Raw genomic sequence first — 27,724 nt, 5'->3', positions numbered from 1 at the left:
AGAGCGAGAGAGATACACAAAGAGAAAGAGAGAGAGAGCGACAGAGAGATACACAAAGAGAGAGAGAGACGCACACACGTGACCATCTATGTACATTGCCATGCTGATCTGGACATAGTTCACAATCAATGGATTCACTCATGACATCATAGAACCTTACAGACAATAACAGGACTTACAATAGATGCACAGTTTGCAAATATTATAGGGTCAACCTCAATCCATCCCTGATTTTAACTCCGTCCTGGTTTATAATATAGGGTTCAGGTCCATCCCTGGTTTTGACTCAGTCCTGGTTTATAATATAGGGTCCAGTCATCCCTGGTTTTGACTCAGTCCTGGTTTATAATATAGTGTTCAGATCCATCCCTGGTTTTGACTCAGTCCTGGTTTATAATATAGGGTCCAGAGTCATCCCTGGTTTTGACTCAGTCCTGGTTTAATAATATAAGCTTCAGATCCATCCCTGGTTTTGACTCAGTCCTGGTTTATAATATAGGGTCCAGAGTCATCCCTGGTTTTGACTCAGTCCTGGTTTAATAATATAGGGTTTAGATCCATCCCTGGTTTTGACTCAGTCCTGGTTTAATAATATAGGGTTTAGATCCATCCCTGGTTTTGACTCAGTCCTGGTTTAATAATATAGGGTTTAGATCCATCCCTGGTTTTGACTCAGTCCTGGTTTAATAATGTAGGCTTCAGATCCATCCCTGGTTTTGACTCAGTCCTGGTTTAATAATGTAGGCTTCAGATCCATCCCTGGTTTTGACTCAGTCCTGGTTTAATAATATAGGGTTGAGATCCATCCCTGGTTTTGACTCAGTCCTGGTTTAATAATATAGGGTTGAGATCCATCCCTGGTTTTGACTCAGTCCTGGTTTAATAATGTAGGCTTCAGATCCATCCCTGGTTTTGACTCAGTCCTGGTTTAATAATATAGGGTTGAGATCCATCCCTGGTTTTGACTCAGTCCTGGTTTAATAATATAGGGTTGAGATCCATCCCTGGTTTTGACTCAGTCCTGGTTTAATAATATAGGGTTGAGATCCTTCCCTGGTTTTGACTCAGTCCTGGTTTATAATATAGGGTGTAGATCCATCCCAAATGCTTGCTAGCCACTAACAGTCTAACACTCTCCATGCTAGCCACTAACAGTCTGTCAGTGAGCTGGTTTTCAGTCAGCCCTGGTGAAGAGTACGTTCCGTCAACTAGAGGTCGCTGCCAGTCATTCAACCAGTCAGTGAGATCAGGGGCGTTGTTTCAGCTGTGCCAGCGTGCCAGTCAGTGAGATCAGGGGCGTTGTTTCAGCTGTGCCAGCGTGCCAGTCAGTGAGATCAGGGGCGTTGTTTGAGCTGTGCCAGCGTGCCAGTCAGTGAGATCAGGGGCGTTGTTTGAGCTGTGCCAGCGTGCCAGTCAGTGAGATCAGGGGCGTTGTTTCAGCTGTGCCAGCCTGCCAGTCAGTGAGATCAGGGGCGTTGTTTCAGCTGTGCCAGCGTGCCAGTCAGTGAGATCAGGGGCGTTGTTTCAGCTGTGCCAGCCTGCCAGTCAGTGAGATCAGGGGCGTTGTTTCAGCTGTGCCAGCCTGCCAGTCAGTGAGATCAGGGGCGTTGTTTCAGCTGTGCCAGCGTGCCAGTCAGTGAGATCAGGGGCGTTGTTTCAGCTGTGCCAGCCTGCCAGTCAGTGAGATCAGGGGCGTTGTTTCAGCTGTGCCAGCGTGCCAGTCAGTGAGATCAGGGGCGTTGTTTCAGCTGTGCCAGCGTGCCAGTCAGTGAGATCAGGGGCGTTGTTTCAGCTGTGCCAGCGTGCCAGTCAGTGAGATCAGGGGCGTTGTTTCAGCTGTGCCAGCGTGCCAGTCAGTGAGATCAGGGGCGTTGTTTCAGCTGTGCCAGCCTGCCAGTCAGTGAGATCAGGGGCGTTGTTTCAGCTGTGCCAGCGTGCCAGTCAGTGAGATCAGGGGCGTTGTTTCAGCTGTGCCAGCCTGCCAGTCAGTGAGATCAGGGGCGTTGTTTCAGCTGTGCCAGCCTACGGAGCAGCTGCTGCTGCCTGGCCTTCAGCTGCCGTTTCTCCTGTGCCCGCTGGCGCTCGCTGGAATGCAGCTGTCCCAGGTACTCAGTGGCGCGTGTCAGGATGGCCACCTTGGGCGTCTTTGAACACTCTGCCAAGCCGGGGATCTCATCCCGCAGTGTCAGGAAGCGAGAGCGCAGGTCATTGCGCCGTTTCCGTTCCAGGAAGTTATGTGTCTTGCGTTTGTCTGTATCCTCATAGTCGGAGGACTGGGGGCTGCAGGGGTGGGAGGAGGATAATCGGGGAGAGGCAGATGGGGATCCACAAGGGGAGGGTGTGTTGGCGTCAGATGATTCCGACCCGACGGTTGCTACGGCGCCGTGCGGTTTGCTCTCGGAGTTCCGATCGGAAGTGGAGGCGGGGTGCAAGTGCGGCTGGGTGTTAGAGGAGTTATGAGGAGAGTTTGAGGGCTCGCGTCGGACCCTCTTCCTGGGGAGGTTGGGGGCTGTGTGTGTGTCGGGGTGTGTGTCCGGGGAGGGCGCTGCGTAGTTGTGGTGCTGTTGGTGGATAGAGATGTGGAAACGGTTCACCGCCCGGACCATGATCGTCACCGGCGTCCGCCTGTTTAGCCCGCCGCCGCGTCCCCCGGTAACTCTGCCGTTGACCAGCCGCCGAGACTTGTACTGCTTGTTGTGTTCCACCGTCACCACATCAATCTCCTCTTCGTCATCATCATCATCATCATCATCGTCGTCGTCGTGGTCACTAGATTCATCATCTGCTGGGACATTGAATGGAGAAGGTTAGTGACCACAGCAGAACAATGTGACAATAAGTATGTTAATTCCAGAAATTGACCCTTTTTTAACCGCGTCGCCATGTTTGATTATCAGCTGTTGTCAAACACGTGGATCTTGAAAAAACGACTCTCTTCCTCAAATATAGTGTGCAGCAAATTCAACTAGATGAAAAGACAAAATGAGTACGAACATCCTGGCATTTAAAGCATATCCCTTTTTTTTCTATATTTCACATACTATAAAAAAGTTATATTTTTGCATACCCATAATGCCCTACTATTTAGAATGCAGGTACAGGTATTTAGACATGGCCACACACTCTCAAACACTGCACAACACACACACACACACACACACCATAGCTCAGCCACGGGAGGTTGGTGGCACCTTAAAATTGGGGAGGACGGGCTCGTGGTTATGGCTGGAGCAGAATCACTGGAATGGTATCAAATACATCAGAAACACACAGTTTCCATTTGCTCTGTTCCACCCATTATTATGAGCCGTCCTCCCCTCAGCGGCCTCTACTGAGCTCAGGCTCTCTCTCTCCGGTTATTCATCTCAGTCATGTGTCATGAGATGCACACACACACACACACACACACACACACACAAACAGAGAGAGAGACGGAGAAATAGACACAATAGAACAACAGAAATAGACACAGACAGAGACAGAGAGAGAGAGAGACAGAGAGAGAGAGAGACAGAGAGAGAGAGAGAGAGAGAGACAGAGAGAAACAGAGAGAGACAGAGAAACAGAGAGACAGACAGAGACAGAGAGAGAGAGAGAGAGAGAGAGAGAGAGAGAGAGAGAGATCACTTCACAACCAGACACACCCCAACCAATCAATACCCCCCCAAACCAACCATTCCCACATCCTATTTAGGGCTCCTCAGGTCAGGCCAATGCCCCTCCTGCCCTCCACCTCCGGCAAAGAAGGCCTGAACATGAGTCACACATACGCTCAGGCCGTGAGCAGGCAAACAGGCCCAACCCCCACTCTTACACTAGCCCAAGCCAATGGCATGTATCAGATGCTCAGCAGACTCTGCTCACACTTACTGGACTGAGGCCAAACCACACCACTATGGAACACAAAGCCTTCACTATCTCATGCTGGAATATCCAAGGCCTGAGGTCGTTTGCCTTTGGCCTAAAGAGCAGGAATACAAACTTCAATGAAATCTGAAATACAGACGTTGTCATCCTACAAGAAACCTGGTATAGAGGAGACGGATCCACTGGTTGCCCTCTAGGTTACAGAGAGCTGGTAGTCCCATCCACTAAACTACCAGGTGTGAAACAGGGAAGAGACTCAGGGGTTATGTTAATTTGGTATAGAGCAGTGTCGCGTTCTGACCATAGTTCTTGTGTGTTTTAGTGTTGGTCAGGACGTGAGCTGGGTGGGCATTCTATGTTGTGTGTCTAGTTTGTCTGTTTCTATGTATGCCTGATATGGTTCTCAATCAGAGGCAGGTGTTTTGTGTTGTCTCTGATTGGGAATCATATTTAGGCGGCTTGTTTTGTGTTAGGGTTTGTGGGTGGTTGTTTCCTGTCTTTGTGTTCGTTTCACCAGAGAGGACTGTTTCGGTTTGCCACGTTTGTTATTTTTGTATTGTGTAAGTGTTCACGTTATCGTCTTTATTAAATCATGTTGAGCACTGGCTACGCTGCGTCTTGGTCCGATCCCTGCTACACCTCCTCTTCAGACGAAGAGGAGGAAGGCTGCCTTTACAAGCAGACCTAACTCACTACATTACATTAATCAAAACAGGAACATTTTACATTTGCCTAGAAATTCAAAAGGAAAATGATCTTAACAGAGAAAAATGTCCTCCTGTGTGCTACCTATATCCCCCCACTAGAATCCCCATACTTTAATGAAGACTGATTTCCCACTCCAGGATGGAGAAGCTGTCATTTCCAGTCCCAGGGACATGTACTAGTCTGTGGCGACCTAAATGCCAGAACCGGACAAGAACCTGACACCCTCAGCACACAGGGGGACAAACACCTACCTGGAGGTGACAGCATTCCCTCCCCCATATGTCCCCCTAGGCACAACTATGACATCATAACCAACAAAAACGGGTCACAACTCCTGCAGCTCTGTCGCACGCTGGGTATGTACATACTCAATGGTAGGCTTCGAGGGGACTCCTATGGTAGGTACACCTATAGCTCATCTCTTGGCAGTAGTACTGAAGACTACTTTATCACTGACCTCAACCCAGAGTCTCTTAGAGCGTTCAGTCAGTCCACTGACACCCCTATCAGATCACAGCAAAATGACAGTCTATTTGAACAGAGCGATACTCAACCATGAGGCATCAAAGCCCAACAAACTGCATGATCTCAAAGAGAAAACAGGATATATGTGGCCACTGCCCACAAAATGAGCTGAAAACAGAGCGTCACTTCCTAACCTCCTTCCAAATGTACGACCATATAAGAAAGAGACACATTTATATCGCTCAAAACCCACAAAGAATACAACTCAAGTTGACAAACTCCTGTATCTGTGAGGTGAAATATCGCATTGCGCAATTAAAAAAGGGTGTGACCTGCTAGCACAAGAATAGGTCAACCAGTGGGTCAGAAACACCAACGTAACCCTTCCCTCATCACTATACCGATTCGCACATTTGTCACAATATTTATGTAACATTTTAAAATGTTACACATTTAACCGCTAATAATATATTTAAAATTTATGCTCATAACTTGGTGTGTAATGTTTACTGTTAATGTCTGTTGTTTAATTCACGTTGTTGTGTTCTTGTTTTCCCCTCCACTTGCTTTGTAAACACGTTTCAAAAGGAGAAAGAAAACGAGTTTTCTCCAATTCTGATTCAAAACAAGGGACTCTGTCTCAGCGGGGGAAAAAATCACTGGTTTTTATCACCGTCTCTCTCTCTCTCTCTCTCTCTCTCTCTCTCTCTCTCTGTCTGTCTGTCTGTCTGTCTGTCTGTCTGTCTGTCTGTCTGTCTGTCTGTCTGTCTGTCTGTCTGTCTGTCTGTCTGTCTGTCTGTCTGTCTGTCTGTCTGTCTGTCTGTCTGTCTGTCTCTGTGTCTCTGTGTCTCTCTCTCTCTCTATCTCTCTCTCTCTCTGCAATAGGCTCTCTCTCTCTCTCAATTTGCAATAGGACTGGGCAATCAAGCCACGTGCCATAAGCATTTCACTACAGCCCTTCATTCACTATACAATAATAAATATTTTAGTCATCGTTGGTTGTAAGAACTTCAGTCATTCACAACGTAGAAATCTCTTAGCCTTGTGTCAACATGTGATTTTTAACACCGGGCCTTGATTTAACACGTCTATGTAATACTAGTTGATTTCAGCTCCAACTCTGACTAGACTCCAAGGAGCCCGTGGTACTAGTAGTACTGCTGCTCCCTCAATGCATCCCCAAATAGCACCCTAGTCCCTATATAGTGAACTACTTTTTTGACAAGAGCAACAAACAAAAAAAAGGGGCAGTAGTAGACTATATAGGGACTAAGTGTTCCATTTGGGATGCTGACCTCCTTGTAAATCGAAAGAGAAAGACACCAAAGCAATTGATTCCCTGTGGATTCAGCTGCTGTGGAAGTGGTAATAGCCTGAAGGTAAATATAAATGGGATCCCAATGGCCCCAAAGGGAGGAGGGGATTATAGGCTGTATAACACGGGGCTGTTCAACTGGCGGCCCCCGCGGGAACAGATCCAACTCGTTTTGCAATTTAAAATGGTCTTTTGATCAATTCAAGTTTTTTAACCTCTAATTCCTCCCAAACCCGGATCCGGGAGCACCCCCATCAGTAAAAAAGCTGACTAGCATAGCCTAGCATAGCGTCACAAGTAAATACTAGCATCTAAATATCATTAAATCACAAGTCCAAGACACCAGATGAAAGATACACATCTTGTGAATCCAGCCATCATTTCTGATTTTTAAAATGTTTTACAGGGAAGACACAATATGTAAATCTATTAGCTAACCACGTTAGCAAAAGACACCACTTTTTTTACTCCACCAGTTTTTTACTCCATCAGTAGCTATCACAAATTCGACCAAATAAAGATATAAATAGCCACTAACCAAGAAACAACTTCATCAGATGACAGTCTGATAACATATTTATTGTATAGCATATGTTTTGTTAGAAAAATGTGCATATTTCAGGTATAAATCATAGTTTACCATTGCAGCCACCATCACAACTCTCACCAAAGCGACTAGAATAACTACAGAGAGCAACGTGTATTACCTAATTACTCATCATAAAACATTTCTTAAAAATACACAGCGTACAGCAATTGAAAGACACAGATCTTGTGAATCCAGACAATATTTCAGATTTTCTAAGTGTTTTACAGCGAAAACACAATATAGCGTTATATTAGCTTACCACAATAGCAAACATCACAACAGCATTGATTCAAGCCAAACATAGCGATAACGTATAAACCACCAAAAGATATTAATTTTTTCACTAACCTTCTCAGAATTCTTCAGATGACAGTCCTATAACATCATATTACACAATGCATATAGAGTTTGTTCGAAAATGTGCATATTTAGCGGCAAAAATCGTGGTTATACAATGTGATTAACCTGTTTGGCGTGCAAGCCCGACGTCGGTACACTTATGACAACAGCCAGCTCAAAGTGCAGGGCGCGAAATTCAAAAGATATTTTTTTTTAAATATTTAACTTTCACACATTAACAAGTCCAATACAGCATATGAAAGGTACACATCTTGTGAATCAAGCCAACATGTCCGATTTTTAAAATGTTTTACAGGGAAGACACAATATGTAAATCTATTAGCTAACCACGTTAGCAAAAGACACCACTTTTCTTACTCCATCAGTTTTTTACTCCATCAGTAGCTATCACAAATTCGACCAAATAAAGATATAAATAGCCACTAACCAAGAAACAACTTCATCAGATGACAGTCTGATAACATATTTATTGTATAGCATATGTTTTGTTAGAAAAATGTGCATATTTCAGGTATAAATCATAGTTTACATTGCAGCTACAGTCAGAAATTGCACCGAAAGCAGACAGAAAAATTACAGACACCAACGCCAAATAACTAAATACTCATCATAAAACATTTCTGAAAATACATAGTGTACAGCAATTGAAAGACAGGCATCTTGTGATTCCAGACAATATTTCCAATTTATCAAGTGTTTTACAGCGAAAACACAATATAGCGTTATATTAGCGTAGCCACAATAGCCAGAAACACTTGGGCGCCGACGACCAGTTCACATGCACGACAGATATTAGAAATAGCATCATAAAATGTTTCTTACTTTTGGTGATCTTCCGTCAGAATGTTGGACAAGGTGTCCTTTGTCCAGAACAGTCGTTGTTTGGATCTGGAACGGCAAATTTCCCTCTTGATTTAGCATGGGCACTTGCCAAGTGGCACGGATCTCTCCAACGTCAACAAAGTCAGAGAACGGAACACGGCAAAACTCCCGAAAAAATTTCAATAATCTGATTAAACTATATTGAAAAAACATACTTTACGATGATATGGTCACATGTATCAAATAAAATCTAAACCGGAGATGTTAGTCGTCCATTTTTTTTTTTTATTTTTTTTATTTTACCTTTATTTAACTAGGCAAGTCAGTTAAGAACAAATTCTTATTTTCAATGACGGCCTAGGAACAGTGGGTTAACTGCCTGTTCAGGGGCAGAACGACAGATTTGTACCTTGTCAGCTCGGGGATTTGAACTTGCAACCTTTCGATTACTAGTCCAACGCTCTAACCACTAGGCTACCCTGCCGCCCCGACATAACGACAGCTAAACAGAAGGCAAATCCATGTCCCCTTTCGCGCGCTCCAGAAACAGGAAATGGACGGTCACATCATACAAAGAGCTTTAATTCCACCTCAGACCAAGATAAACACGAAATTTCTTCTCTCACCGCCTCTTGACAACCAGGGGAAGGTGTATGAAGTGTACGTAGACTCTTACGTATCATGCCCATGTATAGGCAGGAAGTTGAACAGAGCATCGATTTCTGACATTCCACTTCCTGGTCAGGAAATGTGCTGCAGAATGAGTTCTGTTTCACTCAGAGAAATAATTCAAACGGTTTTAGAAACTAGAGAGTGTTTTCTATCCAATAGTAATAATAATATGCATATTGTACGAGCAAGAATTGAGTACGAGGCCGTTTGAAATGGGCACGATTTAACTGGCTACTCAATACTGCCCCTTGCAGCCATAAGAAGTTAATGGCCAAAACGTCAAGCAATCTGTCCGGCGCCATCTTGGAGAGGCACCTATTCTAATCGAAAACTATTCATAAACTTGACTAAAAAAATACAGGTTGGACAGCAATTGAAAGACAAATTAGTTCTTAATGCAATCGCTGGGTTACATTTTTAAAATTAACGTTACTTCAAGCATACAGCGTGCGCTAAAGCGAGACGCACCGAAATTCATGGCGGAATTATTATTTGACATTTGTCAACATAAGTATGAATTAACAGCATAAAGACTGCTTACTATTAGTTGAGCTTCCATCAGAATCTTGGGCAAGGTGTCCTTTCTCCAGAACAATCGTCTTTGGGTTGAAAGATGTCCTCTTCTCCTGTCGAAATAGCAGCTAACGATAGCCACCCACTGGAGAGGTGTCCAACTCGTGAAAGCGCATGACAAAGAAATCCCAGAAAATCGCAATAAACTGCTATAAACTGCTATAAGTCGGTTTAAATTAACTACCTTATGATGTCTTTAACACCTATAACGAATAAAAACATGACCGGAGATATAGAACTACTAAAACGAAAGCGTTTGCGGGACGCCATTGTGATGTCTTCTTGCGCCAGGCGCACCGTTGAAAAGGACGGTACTTCCGTTCCACGGTCTTATATAGGGTCCCAGATTGCGCAATCCACTCCATTCAAATTCTCCCCGCTTACTGACATCTAGAGGAAGACGTATGCAGTGCATGTAGCCCGATGGCTTACATGGGGACTTATAAACTGACCTCAGAACAGGGACCTCGATTTCTGAAATCTCACTCCCTGACAGGAAATGTGCTGCAGAATGAGTTCTGTTTCACTCAGAGAAATAATTCAAACGGTTTTAGAAACTAGAGAGTGTTTTCTATCCAATAGTAATAATAATATGCATATTGTACGAGCAAGAATTGAGTACGAGGCAGTTTAATTTGGGAACTCATTTTTACAAAGTCGAAATGGCGCCCCCATAGGCTCAAGAGGTTAATGTCACGTCCACAAGTACAGTGAAATGCCTTTCTTTCAAACTCTAACCCCAACAACGCAGTAATCAATATCAATGTAGCCAAAATAATAAGAAATATGAAGAACACAAGTAACTATACTATATACAGGGTCGGTTCAATACCATAATATATACAGGGTCAGTTAATACCATACTATATACAGGGTCAGTTAATACCATACTATATACAGGGTCAGTTAATACCATACTATATACAGGGTCAGTTAATACCATACTATATACAGGGTCAGTTAATACCATACTATATACAGGGTCAGTTAATACCATACTATATACAGGGTCAGTTCAATACCATACTATATACAGGGTCGGTTCCATACCATACTATGTACAGGGTCGGTTCAATACCATACTATATACAGGGTCGGTTCCATACCATACTATGTACAGGGTCAGTTCAATGCCATACTATATACAGGGTCGGTTCCATACCATACTATGTACAGGGTCGGTTCCATACCATACTATATACAGGGTCGGTTCAATACCATACTATATACAGGGTCGGTTCAATACCATACTATATACAGGGTCGGTTCAATACCATACTATATACAGGGTCGGTTCAATACCATACTATATACAGGGTCGGTTCAATACCATACTATATACAGGGTCAGTTCAATACCATACTATATACAGGGTCAGTTCATACCATACTATATACAGGGTCAGTTCAATACCATACTATATACAGGGTCAGTTAATACCATACTATATACAGGGTCAGTTAATACCATACTATATACAGGGTCAGTTAATACCATACTATATACAGGGTCAGTTAATACCATACTATATACAGGGTCAGTTAATACCATACTATATACAGGGTCAGTTAATACCATACTATATACAGGGTCAGTTAATACCATACTATATACAGGGTCAGTTCAATACCATACTATATACAGGGTCAGTTAATACCATGCTATATACAGGGTCAGTTCAATACCATACTTAGAATGTGCTCCCGAGTGGCGCAGAATTAAAAGAAAAAGCCATACCTCAGACTGGACAATAAAAATAAAAGATTAAGATGGGCAAAAGAACACAGACAATGGACAGAGGAACTCTGCCTAGAAGGCCAGCTTCCCAGAGTCGTCTCGTCACTATTGACGTTGAGACTGGCATTTTGAGGGTACTATTTAATAAAGCTGGCAGTTGAGGACTTGTGCCAGTTGAGGACTTGTTACTACACACTGTAATGTACTTGTCCTCTTGCTCAGTTGTGCACCGGGGCCTCCCACTCCTCTTTCTATGCTGGTTAGAGCCAGTTTGCTCTGTTCTGTGAAGGGAATAGTATACAGCGTTGTACGAGATCTTCAGTTTCTTGGCAATTTCTCACATGTAATAGCCTTCATTTCTCAGAACAAGAATAGACTGACGAGTTTCAGAAGAAAGTTCTTTGTTTCTAGCTATTTTGAGCCTGTAATCGAACCTACAAATGCTGAAGCTCCAAATATTCAACTAGTCTAAAGAAGGCCAGTTGTATTGCTTCTTTAAGCAGGGCAACAGTTTTTAGCTGTGCTAACATACGTACATGCAAAAAGTGTGGAAGTTAAGGCTTGGTCGCAAATGGGTCTTCCAAATGGACAATGACCCCAAGCATACTTCCAAAGTTGTGGCAAAATGGCTTAAGGACAAAAAAGTCAAGGTATTGGAGTGGCCATCACAAAGCCCTGACCTCAATCCCATAGACAATTTGTGGGCAGAACTGAAAAAGTGTGTGCGAGCAAGGAGGCCTACAAACCCGACTCAGTTACACCAGCTCTGTCAGGAGGAATGGGCCAAAATTCACCCAACTTTTTGTGGGAAGATTGTGGAAGGCTACCCGAAACGTTTGACCCAAGTTAAACAATGTAAAGGCAATGCTACCAAATTCTAATTGAGTGTATGTAAACTTCTGACCCACTGGGAATGTGATGAAATAAATAAAAGCTGAAATAAATCATTCTCTCTACTATTATTCTGACATTTCACATTCTTAAAATAAAGTAGTGATCCTAACTGACCCCTAAAACAGGTAATTTAACTAGGATTAAATGTCAGGAATTTTGAAAAACTGAGTATAAATGTATTTGGCTAAGGTGTATGTAAACCTCCGACTTCAACTGTAGGTATCTAGGTGGGTGAGGGCAGTGTGGAGTGCAATTGAGATTGTGTCATGGATCTGTTGAGGTGGTATGCTAATTAAAGTGCGTCTAGGGTGTCTGGGATGATAGAGTTAACGTGTGCCTTAACCAGCCTCTCAAAGCACTTCCTGATTACAGAGGTGAGAGCTACAGGGTGGTAGTTATTGTGGCATGAAGCCTTAGAGTTCTTGGGGACAGGAATTACAGACTGGGACAAAGAGAGGTTGAAAATTGTCGTGAATATGCCTACCAGCTGTTCTGCACATGCTTTGAGAAAGCACCCTGGAATACCTTTAGGGCCTGCAGCCTTGACCTGATTAAAGACCTCACGTTGGCCTTAGAGAGTGAGATCACCCAATCCTCTGAACATTAATTAAAAACAAATCTGCCCCCCCCCAACAACAAAAAAAAATCCGGCAAAAATCTGATGTTTAGTGCCAAAAGGAGCCCTCGTCCAATGGGAGAATCTGTTTTTCTCTATTCCCATCCAATAAGTGCTGTCAATCAATATTATCCAACGTACCAGTTACAGCCAATCAGAGCTGCTAACAGGGGTGCAGGGTCTGTCTGCCTGCCTATTGGCTCTTTCACCAAATCAGATCACTAAACTGCCTCGTACACCAGGGCGTGCTTTGTGCTTAACTCAGCGATGACTTAAAAACCATGGACTCAGTTATGGGCTTGTTATCAGAAACGTTATCCTAGCAACATCTAGCCTGCAATATGGCTTGTTATCAGAAACGTTAACCTAGCAACATCTAGCCTGCAACATGGCTTGTTATCAGAAACGTTACCCTAGCAACATCTAGCCTGCAACATGGCTTGTTATCAGAAACGTTAACCTAGCAACATCTAGCCTGCAATATGGCTTGTTTTCAGAAACGTTATCCTAGCAACATCTAGCCTGCAATATGGCTTGTTTTCAGAAACGTTATCCTAGCAACATCTAGCCTGCAATATGGCTTGTTTTCAGAAACGTTATCCTAGCAACATCTAGCCTGCAATATGGCTTGTTTTCAGAAACGTTATCCTAGCAACATCTAGCCTGCAACATGGCTTGTTATCAGAAACGTTACCCTAGCAACATCTAGCCTGCAACATGGCTTGTTAGCAGAAACGTTATCCTAGCAACATCTAGCCTGCAACATGGCTTGTTATCAGAAACGTTACCCTAGCAACATCTAGCCTGCAACATGGCTTGTTATCAGAAACGTTACCCTAGCAACATCTAGCCTGCAACATGGCTTGTTATCAGAAACGTTACCCTAGCAACATCTAGCCTGCAATATGGCTTGTTTTCAGAAACGTTATCCTAGCAACATCTAGCCTGCAATATGGCTTGTTTTCAGAAACGTTATCCTAGCAACATCTAGCCTGCAACATGGCTTGTTTTCAGAAACGTTACCCTAGCAACATCGAAGTCTGTTGAGCAACCTGGTCTATGTCATCAGTACAGATCACTGCGTGATGTCAGAGTTTTTAGATAAACTGAAAAGCTAACTTTGCAATGAGATGAAGTCCCCACAGAGGTGATGCAGTTTATTACAGGGACTTGTTCTCTACTGATGCAGGGGAGAGACTTCTCTTGAAAAAGCGAGGCAACTGAGAAATGACATGCATTAAAAAAATGGTTTATGTGTAGAAGAATAACAATAAACAAGACAGAAAATAAGTAAATGACAAAGAAATAGAATACAGAATATGATGCTGATCAACTGAGATAAAATGTTTCCTATGTGTAGATGAAAGAAATGTTGAAGCTATGTACAATGGACAGGAAAGTAGAAATGTATGAATTAGGCTAATCTTCAAGCACTTAAAATTATTTTTATTAACATTTTTTTTTTTTTTTATGTTAATACAAGTGCTTCATGAGATTAGAATTGTGTTTGTGTCTTGTTTTATATATATATTTATTTATATATATATATATATATATATATACAGTGGGGCAAAAAAGTATTTAGTCAGCCACCAATTGTGCAAGTTCTCCCACTTAAAAAGATGAGAGAGGCCTGTAATTTTCATCATAGGTACACTTCAACTATGACAGACAAAATGAGAAAGAAAAATCAAGAAAATCACATTGTAGGATTTTTTATGAATTTATTTGCAAATTATGGTGGAAAATAAGTATTTGGTCAATAACAAAAGTTTATCTCAATACTTTGTTATATACCCTTTGTTGGCAATGACAGAGGTCAAACGTTTTCTGTAAGTCTTCACAAGGTTTTCACACACTGTTGCTGGTATTTTGGCCCATTCCTCCATGCAGATTTTGCTCACCGTTCTTGTGATCATTTTGACCCCACGGGGTGAGATCTTGTGTGGAGCCCCAGATCGAGGGAGATTATCAGTGGTCTTGTATGTCTTCCATTTCCTAATAATTGCTCCCACAGTTGATTTCTTCAAACCAAGCTGCTTACCTGTTGCAGATTCAGTCTTCCCAGCCTGGTGCAGGTCTACAATTTTGTTTCTGGTGTCCTTTGACAGCTCTTTGGTCTTGGCGATAGTGGAGTTTGGAGTGTGACTGTTTGAGGTTGTGGACAGGTGTCTTTTATACTGATAACAAGTTCAAACCATTCAAGCCATTAATACAGGTAACGAGTGGAGGACAGAGGAGCCTCTTAAAGAAGAAGTTAGAGGTCTGTGAGAGCCAGAAATTTAACAAGGTGAACGTCCATTCTTATCACTGGCCTACACAATTGGTGCTGTTGCCCATTCAGTTCAGTTCAGGAAGGAATGCCAAGACTCTGCACTGCAACAAGTCTCCATTGTGACATTCCACACACATTAGATAGAGAGACTAGTCACATGCCAACCTAAATATCTACACTGAAGGCCAATTGAAAGTAGCTCTATGAAATTAAGAGAATGTAGAGAGCATATTTATGACAAGTTATTCAGTTTATCCAATAAGCGATATATAACATATAAATATAGATATATACCATATAAATATAGATATATACCATATAAATATAGATATATACCATATAAATATAGATATATAACGTATAAATATAGATATATACCATATAAATATAGATATATACCATATAAATATAGATATATAACATATAAATATAGATATATACCATATAAATATAGATATATACCATATAAATATAGATATATAACATATAAATATAGATATATACCATATAAATATAGATATATAACATATAAATATAGATATATAACATATAAATATAGATATATATATACACCATATAAATATAAATATATACCATATAAATATATAACATATAAATATAGATACATACCATATAAATATAGATATATAACATATAAATATAGATATATACCATATAAATATAGATATATACCATAGAAATATAGATATATAACATATAAATATAGATATATAACATATATAGATATATACCATATAAATATAGATATATAACATGTAAATATAGATATATACCATATAAATATAGATATATACCATATAAATATAGATATATACCATATAAATATAGATATATAACATATAAATATAGATATATACCATATAAATATAGATATATACCATATAAATATAGATATATAACATATAAATATAGATATATACCATATAAATATAGATATATAACATATAAATATAGATATATAACATATAAATATAGATATATATACACCATATAAATATATACCATATAAATATATAACATATAAATATAGATATATACCATATAAATATAGATATATAACATATAAATATAGATATATACCATATAAATATAGATATATACCATATAAATATAGATATATAACATATAAATATAGATATATAACATATAAATATAGATATATACCATATAAATATAGATATATAACATGTAAATATAGATATATACCATATAAATATAGATATATACCATATAAATATAGATATATACCATATAAATATAGATATATAACATGTAAATATAGATATATACCATATAAATATAGATATATAACATATAAATATAGATATATAACATATAAAATGTAACGTGTTTCTTTCAGTGTAGTTGAGGATGAGGAAATGGTAAGAACATTAAAGTGAACCGTAAATTACACTTGAGAAGTGAGAGGACACTGTTCTTTCTAGCAGCTGGTGTCTTGGACCATAGCCAATCAACAGATGTTTCAAATGGGCGGGTCATTTTCACAAAGCGGTGAGGCTGCCAGGGGCAACGCAATGCAGTCACTAAGCCTATAGCATTCAGCAGCCACATTACAAACAATACTGTTCAGAAAAACACATTGTGAAAACTGCCACCTAGGCTAAAAAACGTTGTGGCCAGTAAGGTCACTATGGCAAATTGGCTGCATCCACACTTATGATTGACATTATATATGAGCTTTTCATTGTCAGTTTCACAGTCCAATGTTGAACTTATAACGTACCTGATGAGTCTGTGTGGGTCTCTGAACCGGAGGACACCGACGGTTTCTTAAACGTTCCCCCGGTTAGCGGGAAGGCGAGAACTGCAGCTGGATCCACGCAATCCGTCGCCAGGCTACCGAGAACTGGAACAGCCGCGTCCACTGGCACCGTCACGCACTGCGCCCTCCCGGTGGTGGTGATGGCAGCTCCCAACGCCTGCACGGGCAGTTTAGTCGGACCCGACACCGGACAGGAGGCAAGCCGCTCCCCGACAACTTTCTCCAGCTGCTTGCCCGCTGAGAAGCCGCTCCACATGCAGTCCTGTACGATAATGGAGCTCAGGTTCCCCAAAGCCTCGTCGGCGGAGCTGAGTTTACACGGCACATCCTGGTCGTTCTCTTGACCCAAAAACTGGGACACCCACTCAAGTTTGTCCCCCAACGAAGGGTAGACCACCCCGACCCCAGCGGCCCCCTCCAAAGTCCGGATAGGGGACATGGGCGGGGTTGGTACTAGTTCGAATTTCTTCCATATGTCCTCGCTGGGCGCAGTGGATTTAGAGAAATCCTCGTCCGGATCGTGGTCGTCGTAGAAATAATGTTGGTAGTGGTCGTACTCCATCTCCCAGCCGGACTCATAGCGAGAGGCGGTGGTGGAGTTTATGCCCGGCATCTAGAGGTCAGGGCAGGCGTGGTTGAGGAAGCGCTCTCTTCAACTGTGAACTGATCTCCGTTATCACTATCCTACCTCGGGAACAGGGAGAGGGCACTTGGAATCAGCCTAGCACGTTGGGACTGCTATGATAAACACAATAGTCTGTTATGATAAAACTACATAACACCAAGTTTCGCGACATAGTTGCATTACATAATACAACAGTCCAACTACACCGGGGGAAACAGCAACCCTCTCTTTGTAGGCTAAACACCAAAAGCTTATAACACCCTGTATGTTTCTTTAGGATTACGTGGCTAATAAAATGCCGTTTAAATGGTTGCCAAAACAACAATTCCCAGATGTCTCAATAAAAAAAAAGTTTTGCGTCTTCAGATCAACACTCAACGTTTTACGGTAGCCAAAACAAACCGTTATCTCACAAAGCATTGAGAAGCAAGAGAGCAAATAAATCCCAATCCACTGGTAGGCCTAAATCTGGCATAATTAAATAACAACAGGCGTGTTCACAAACCCCAAACTTCTGAAACACTGCGATGTATGCCTTCTAGTAGTGGGCGATAGGAAATAAATAGAACACACTTTCGTCCAGGGATGGAGAAAAAATGCTATGTTATCTTTGTTAAATATTTGAATAATCCTTTTAGCGTTGGTGAAATTGAACGGGCGTCTTCTTAATGAATTCCTATAATGCGTAGTAACCAACACAGCGACGCTGAAGCTTCTTGCGGTGAATTACTCTCAATAAATAGCTGTTGCTTTCAGTTGAACGCTCACTATTTGACTACTACGTAGCGTTCGCACCAAACTGGGAAAAGTAACTCGCAGGTCTACTTTCCACATCCAGTAACTTAGATAGATTTCACAATAGACACTTGACAACCCGACTGGTGCACTATATGATGCGAGAGAGAAAGACGGTGGTTTGCATAAAAGGCGGGGGGAGAATAGAAAAGCCACGCCTGCTGTTTAAAGGGACATAGTCATTTCCAAGGAGTCCTTTTTTCAAGGATGTCATGATGCAACATTACAAGACTGTGATTTAATAACCACGTGATCATGATATAGACCTCACCCGACCCACGGCTTGTTCACCGTGCTGTGCGTCAAAGCTGCGACGGAGAGACAGATATACAAGCCGGGCTCCGACTAGTATCCTGCACTGAATATTAGACACTGTCTCTAGCCAGCTACCTTCGGTTCTCCACTCTGCACCTTAGACACTGCTTTGCTTTAATTTTAATCATGTTTACATAATGTTTTACACACTTTTTATCCTACTGTGTTCTAGTCATGGCTCATCCTATATAACTACTGTCTAAACACACCTTTTCTATACATATACTGTCCAAACTGTCTATACACACAATTCTATATAACTACTGTCTATACACACAATTCTATATAACTACTGTCTATACACACCATCCTATATAACTACTGTCTATACACACCATCCTATATAACTACTGTCTATACACACCATCCAATATAACTACTGTCTATACATACCATCCTATATAACTACTGTCTATACTGTCTATACACACCATCCTATATAACTACTGTCTATACACACCATCCTATATAACTACGGTCTATACTGTCTATACACACCATCCTATATAACTACTGTCTGTACACACCATCTTATATAACCACTGTCTATACACACCATCCTATATAACTACTGTCTATACACACCATTCAATATAACTACTGTCTATACACACCATCCTATATAACTACTGTCTATACTGTCTATACACACCATCCTAAATAACTACTGTCTATGCTGTCTATACACACCATCCTATATAACTACTGTCTATACAGTCTGTACACACCATCTTATATAACTACTGTCTATACACACCATCCTATATAACTACTGTCTATACACACCATGTTATATAACTACTGTCTATACACACCATCCTATATAACTACTGTCTATACACACCATCCTATACAACGACTGTCTATACACACCATCCTATATAACTACTGTCCATACACACCATCCTGTATAACTACTGTCTATATTGTCTATACACACCATCCTATATAACTACTGTCTATACACACCATCCTATATAACTACTGTCTATACACACCATCCTGTATAACTACTGTCTATATTGTCTATACACACCATCCTATATAACTACTGTCTATACACACCATCCTATATAACTACTGTTTATACACACCATCCTATATAACTACTGTCTATACACACCATCCTATATAACTACTGTCTATACACACCATCCTATATAACTACTATCTAAACATACCATCCTATATAACTACTGTCTATACACACCATCCTATATAACTACTGTCTATACACGCCATCCTATATAACTACTGTCTATACTGTCTATACACACCATCCTATATAACTACTGTCTATACACACCATCCTATATAACTACTGTCTATACACACTATCCTATATAACTACTGTCTATACTGTCTATACACACCATCCCATATAACTACTGTCTATACACACCATCCTATATAACTACTGTCTATAACACCATCCTGTATAACTACTGTCTATACTGTCTATACACACCATCCTATATAACTACTGTCTATACACACCATCCTATATAACTACTGTCTATAAACACCATCCTATATAACTACTGTCTATACACACTATCCTATATAACTACTGTCTATACTGTCTATACACACCATCCTATATAACTACTGTCTATACACACCATCCTATATAACTACTGTCTATACACACCATCCTGTATAACTACTGTCTATACTGTCTATACACACCATCCTATATAACTACTGTCTATACACACCATCCTATATAACTACTGTCTATACACACCATCCTATATAACTACTGTCTATACACACCATCCTATATAACTACTGTCTATACTGTCTATACTCACCATCCTATATAACTACTGTCTATACACACCATCCTATATAACTACTGTCTATACACACCATCCTATATAACTACTGTCTATACTGTCTATACTCACCATCCTATATAACTACTGTCTATACACACCATCCTATATAACTACTGTCTATACACACCATCCTATATAACTACTGTCTATACACACCACCCTATATAACTACTGTCTATACTGTCTATATACACCATCCTATATAACTACTGTCAATACACACCATCCTATATAACTACTGTCTATACACACCATCCTATATAACTACTGTCTATACACACCATCCTATATAACTACTGTCTATACTGTCTATACACACCATCCTATATAACTACTGTCAATACACACCATCCTATATAACTACTGTCTATACTGTCTATACACACCATCCTATATAACTACTGTCTATACACACCATCCTATATAACTACTGTCTATACACACCATCCTGTATAACTACTGTCTATACTGTCTATACACACCATCCTATATAACTACTGTCTATACACACCATCCTATATAACTACTGTCTATACACACCATCCTGTATAACTACTGTCTATACTGTCTATACACACCATCCTATATAACTACTGTCCATACTGTCTATATACACCATCCTATATAACTACTGTCTATACACACCATCCTATATAACTACTGTCTATACACACCATCCTATATAACTACTGTCTATACACACCATCCTATATAACTACTGTCTATACACACCATCCTATATAACTACTGTCTATACACACCATCCTATATAACTACTGTCTATACACACCATCCTATATAACTACTGTCTATACTGTCTATACTCACCATCCTATATTACTACTGTCTATACTGTCTATACACACCATCCTATATAACTACTGCCTATACATACCATCCTATATAACTACTGTCTATACTGTCTATACACACCATCCTATATAACTACTGTCTATACACACCATCCTGTATAACTACTGTCTATACTGTCTATACACACCATCCTATATAACTACTGTCTATACACACCATCCTATATAACTACTGTCTATACACACCATCCTGTATAACTACTGTCTATACACACCATCCTATATAACTACTGTCCATACTGTCTATATACACCATCCTATATAACTACTGTCTATACACACCATCCTATATAACTACTGTCTATACACACCATCCTATATAACTACTGTCTATACACACCATCCTATATAACTACTGTCTATACACACCATCCTTTATAACTACTGTCTATACACACCATCCTATGTAACTACTGTCTATACTGTCTATACTCACCATCCTATATAACTACTGTCTATACACACCATCCTATATAACTACTGTCTATACACACCATCCTATATAACTACTGTCTATACTGTCTATACTCACCATCCTATATAACTACTGTCTATACTGTCTATACTCACCATCCTATATAACTACTGTCTATACACACCATCCTATATAACTACTGTCTATACACACCATCCTATATAACTACTGTCTATACTGTCTATACTCACCATCCTATATAACTACTGTCTATACACACCATCCTATATAACTACTGTCTATACACACCATCCTATATAACTACTGTCTATACACACCATCCTATATAACTACTGTCTATACTGTCTATACACACCATCCTATATAACTACTGTCTTTACACACCATCCTATATAACTACTGTCTATACACACCATCCTATATAACTACTGTCTATACACACCATCCTATATAACTACTGTCTACACTGTCTATACACACCATCCTATATAACTACTGTCAATACACACCATCCTATATAACTACTGTCTATACACACCATCCTATATAACTACTGTCTATACACACCATCCTATATAACTACTGTCTATACACACCATCCTATATAACTACTGTCCATACTGTCTATATACACCATCCTATATAACTACTGTCTATACACACCATCCTATATAACTACTGTCTATACACACCATCCTATATAACTACTGTCTATACACACCATCCTATATAACTACTGTCTATACACACCATCCTTTATAACTACTGTCTATACACACCATCCTATATAACTACTGTCTATACTGTCTATACTCACCATCCTATATAACTACTGTCTATACACACCATCCTATATAACTACTGTCTATACACACCATCCTATATAACTACTGTCTATACTGTCTATACTCACCATCCTATATAACTACTGTCTATACTGTCTATACTCACCATCCTATATAACTACTGTCTATACACACCATCCTATATAACTACTGTCTATACACACCATCCTATATAACTACTGTCTATACTGTCTATACTCACCATCCTATATAACTACTGTCTATACACACCATCCTATATAACTACTGTCTATACACACCATCCTATATAACTACTGTCTATACACACCATCCTATATAACTACTGTCTATACTGTCTATACACACCATCCTATATAACTACTGTCAATACACACCATCCTATATAACTACTGTCTATACACACCATCCTATATAACTACTGTCTATACACACCATCCTATATAACTACTGTCTACACTGTCTATACACACCATCCTATATAACTACTGTCAATACACACCATCCTATATAACTACTGTCTATACACACCATCCTATATAACTACTGTCTATACACACCATCCTATATAACTACTGTCTATACACACCATCCTGTATAACTACTGTCTATACTGTCTATACACACCATCCTATATAACTACTGTCTATACACACCATCCTATATAACTACTGTCTATACACACCATCCTGTATAACTACTGTCTATACTGTCTATACACACCATCCTATATAACTACTGTCCATACTGTCTATATACACCATCCTATATAACTACTGTATATACACACCATCCTATATAACTACTGTCTATACACACCATCCTATATAACTACTGTCTATACACACCATCCTATATAACTACTGTCTATACACACCATCCTATATAACTACTGTCTATACTGTCTATACTCACCATCCTATATTACTACTGTCTATACTGTCTATACACACCATCCTATATAACTACTGCCTATACATACCATCCTATATAACTACTGTCTATACTGTCTATACACACCATCCTATATAACTACTGTCTATACACACCATCCTGTATAACTACTGTCTATACTGTCTATACACACCATCCTATATAACTACTGTCTATACACACCATCCTATATAACTACTGTCTATACACACCATCCTGTATAACTACTGTCTATACACACCATCCTATATAACTACTGTCCATACTGTCTATATACACCATCCTATATAACTACTGTCTATACACACCATCCTATATAACTACTGTCTATACACACCATCCTATATAACTACTGTCTATACACACCATCCTATATAACTACTGTCTATACACACCATCCTTTATAACTACTGTCTATACACACCATCCTATGTAACTACTGTCTATACTGTCTATACTCACCATCCTATATAACTACTGTCTATACACACCATCCTATATAACTACTGTCTATACACACCATCCTATATAACTACTGTCTATACTGTCTATACTCACCATCCTATATAACTACTGTCTATACTGTCTATACTCACCATCCTATATAACTACTGTCTATACACACCATCCTATATAACTACTGTCTATACACACCATCCTATATAACTACTGTCTATACTGTCTATACTCACCATCCTATATAACTACTGTCTATACACACCATCCTATATAACTACTGTCTATACACACCATCCTATATAACTACTGTCTATACACACCATCCTATATAACTACTGTCTATACTGTCTATACACACCATCCTATATAACTACTGTCTTTACACACCATCCTATATAACTACTGTCTATACACACCATCCTATATAACTACTGTCTATACACACCATCCTATATAACTACTGTCTACACTGTCTATACACACCATCCTATATAACTACTGTCAATACACACCATCCTATATAACTACTGTCTATACACACCATCCTATATAACTACTGTCTATACACACCATCCTATATAACTACTGTCTATACACACCATCCTATATAACTACTGTCCATACTGTCTATATACACCATCCTATATAACTACTGTCTATACACACCATCCTATATAACTACTGTCTATACACACCATCCTATATAACTACTGTCTATACACACCATCCTATATAACTACTGTCTATACACACCATCCTTTATAACTACTGTCTATACACACCATCCTATATAACTACTGTCTATACTGTCTATACTCACCATCCTATATAACTACTGTCTATACACACCATCCTATATAACTACTGTCTATACACACCATCCTATATAACTACTGTCTATACTGTCTATACTCACCATCCTATATAACTACTGTCTATACTGTCTATACTCACCATCCTATATAACTACTGTCTATACACACCATCCTATATAACTACTGTCTATACACACCATCCTATATAACTACTGTCTATACTGTCTATACTCACCATCCTATATAACTACTGTCTATACACACCATCCTATATAACTACTGTCTATACACACCATCCTATATAACTACTGTCTATACACACCATCCTATATAACTACTGTCTATACTGTCTATACACACCATCCTATATAACTACTGTCAATACACACCATCCTATATAACTACTGTCTATACACACCATCCTATATAACTACTGTCTATACACACCATCCTATATAACTACTGTCTACACTGTCTATACACACCATCCTATATAACTACTGTCAATACACACCATCCTATATAACTACTGTCTATACACACCATCCTATATAACTACTGTCTAATACACACCATCCTATATAACTACTGTCTATACACACCATCCTGTATAACTACTGTCTATACTGTCTATACACACCATCCTATATAACTACTGTCTATACACACCATCCTATATAACTACTGTCTATACACACCATCCTGTATAACTACTGTCTATACTGTCTATACACACCATCCTATATAACTACTGTCCATACTGTCTATATACACCATCCTATATAACTACTGTATATACACACCATCCTATATAACTACTGTCTATACACACCATCCTATATAACTACTGTCTATACACACCATCCTATATAACTACTGTCTATACACACCATCCTATATAACTACTGTCTATACACACCATCCTATATAACTACTGTCTATACACACCATCCTATATAACTACTGTCTATACACACCATCCTATATAACTACTGTCTATACTGTCTATACTCACCATCCTATATTACTACTGTCTATACTGTCTATACACACCATCCTATATAACTACTGTCTACACATACCATCCTATATAACTACTGTCTATACTGTCTATACACACCATCCTATATAACTACTGTCTATACACACCATCCTATATAACTACTGTCTATACTGTCTATACACACCATCCTATATAACTACTGTCTGTACACACCATCTTATATAACCACTGTCTATACACACCATCCTATATAACTACTGTCTATACACACCATTCAATATAACTACTGTCTATACACACCATCCTATATAACTACTGTCTATACTGTCTATACACACCATCCTAAATAACTACTGTCTATACTGTCTATACACACCATCCTATCTAACTACTGTCTATACACACCATCCTATATAACTACTGTCTATACAGTCTGTACACACCATCTTATATAACTACTGTCTATACACACCATCCTATATAACTACTGTCTATACACACCATGTTATATAACTACTGTCTATACACACCATCCTATATAACTACTGTCTATACACACCATCCTATACAACGACTGTCTATACACACCATCCTATATAACTACTGTCCATACACACCATCCTGTATAACTACTGTCTATATTGTCTATACACACCATCCTATATAACTACTGTCTATACACACCATCCTATATAACTACTGTCTATACACACCATCCTATATAACTACTGTCCATACACACCATTCCTGTATAACTACTGTCTATATTGTCTATACACACCATCCTATATAACTACTGTCTATATTGTCTATACACACCATCCTATATAACTACTGTCTATACACACCATCCTATATAACTACTGTCTATACACACCATCCTATATAACTACTGTCTATACACACCATCCTGGTTAACTACTGTCTATATTGTCTATACACACCATCCTATATAACTACTGTCTATACACACCATCCTATATAACTACTGTCTATACACACCATCCTATATAACTACTGTCTAAACATACCATCCTATATAACTACTGTCTATACACACCATCCTATATAACTACTGTCTAAACATACCATCCTATATAACTACTGTCTATACACACCATCCTATATAACTACTGTCTATAAATACCATCCTATATAACTACTGTCTATTCATACATCATCCTACATAACTACTGTCTATACACACCATCCTATATAACTACTGTCTATACACACCATCCTATATAACTACTGTCTATACACACCATCCTATATAACTACTGTCTATACTGTCTATACACACCATCCTATATAACTACTGTCTATACACACCATCCTATATAACTACTGTCTATACACACTATCCTATATAACTACTGTCTATACTGTCTATACACACCATCCCATATAACTACTGTCTATACACACCATCCTATATAACTACTGTCTATAACACCATCCTGTATAACTACTGTCTATACTGTCTATACACACCATCCTATATAACTACTTTCTATACACACCATCCTATATAACTACTGTCTATAAACACCATCCTATATAACTACTGTCTATACACACTATCCTATATAACTACTGTCTATACTGTCTATACACACCATCCTATATAACTACTGTCTATACACACCATCCTATATAACTACTGTCTATACACACCATCCTGTATAACTACTGTCTATACTGTCTATACACACCATCCTATATAAATACTGTCTATACACACCATCCTATATAACTACTGTCTATACACACCATCCTGTATAACTACTGTCTATACACACCATCCTATATAACTACTGTCCATACTGGTCTATATACACCATCCTATATAACTACTGTCTATACACACCATCCTATATAACTACTGTCTATACACACCATCCTATATAACTACTGTCTATACACACCATCTATATAACTACTGTCTATACACACCATCTATATAACTACTGTCTATACACACCATCCTATATAACTACTGTCTATACAGTCTATAATCACCATCCTATATAACTACTGTCCTATACACACCATCCTATAGAACTACTGTCTATACACACCATCCTATATAACTACTGTCTATACTGT

General features: G+C 39.3%; 1 protein-coding gene across 1 annotated transcript; it reads right to left on the bottom strand.

The window, feature by feature from the left end:
- Positions 1-2: 2 nt before the first annotated feature.
- Positions 3-18,169, bottom strand: LOC120027111 (protein L-Myc-1b-like). Its single transcript, XM_038971950.1, has 2 exons — positions 16,659-18,169; positions 3-2,785 (listed from the first exon to the last, which is right to left on the bottom strand). Exons 1-2 carry the CDS (start codon positions 17,308-17,310, stop codon positions 1,995-1,997), a joined length of 1,443 nt encoding a protein of 480 aa, XP_038827878.1. The 5' UTR covers positions 17,311-18,169; the 3' UTR covers positions 3-1,994.
- Between the last annotated feature and the right edge of the window lie 9,555 nt (positions 18,170-27,724).

This window comes from Salvelinus namaycush, chromosome 32 (genome assembly GCF_016432855.1).
Source record: "Salvelinus namaycush isolate Seneca chromosome 32, SaNama_1.0, whole genome shotgun sequence".
NCBI lineage: Eukaryota > Metazoa > Chordata > Actinopteri > Salmoniformes > Salmonidae > Salvelinus > Salvelinus namaycush.
The sequence above is the reverse complement of the archived record's forward strand: the minus strand, read 5'-3'. Positions and strand labels throughout refer to the sequence as shown.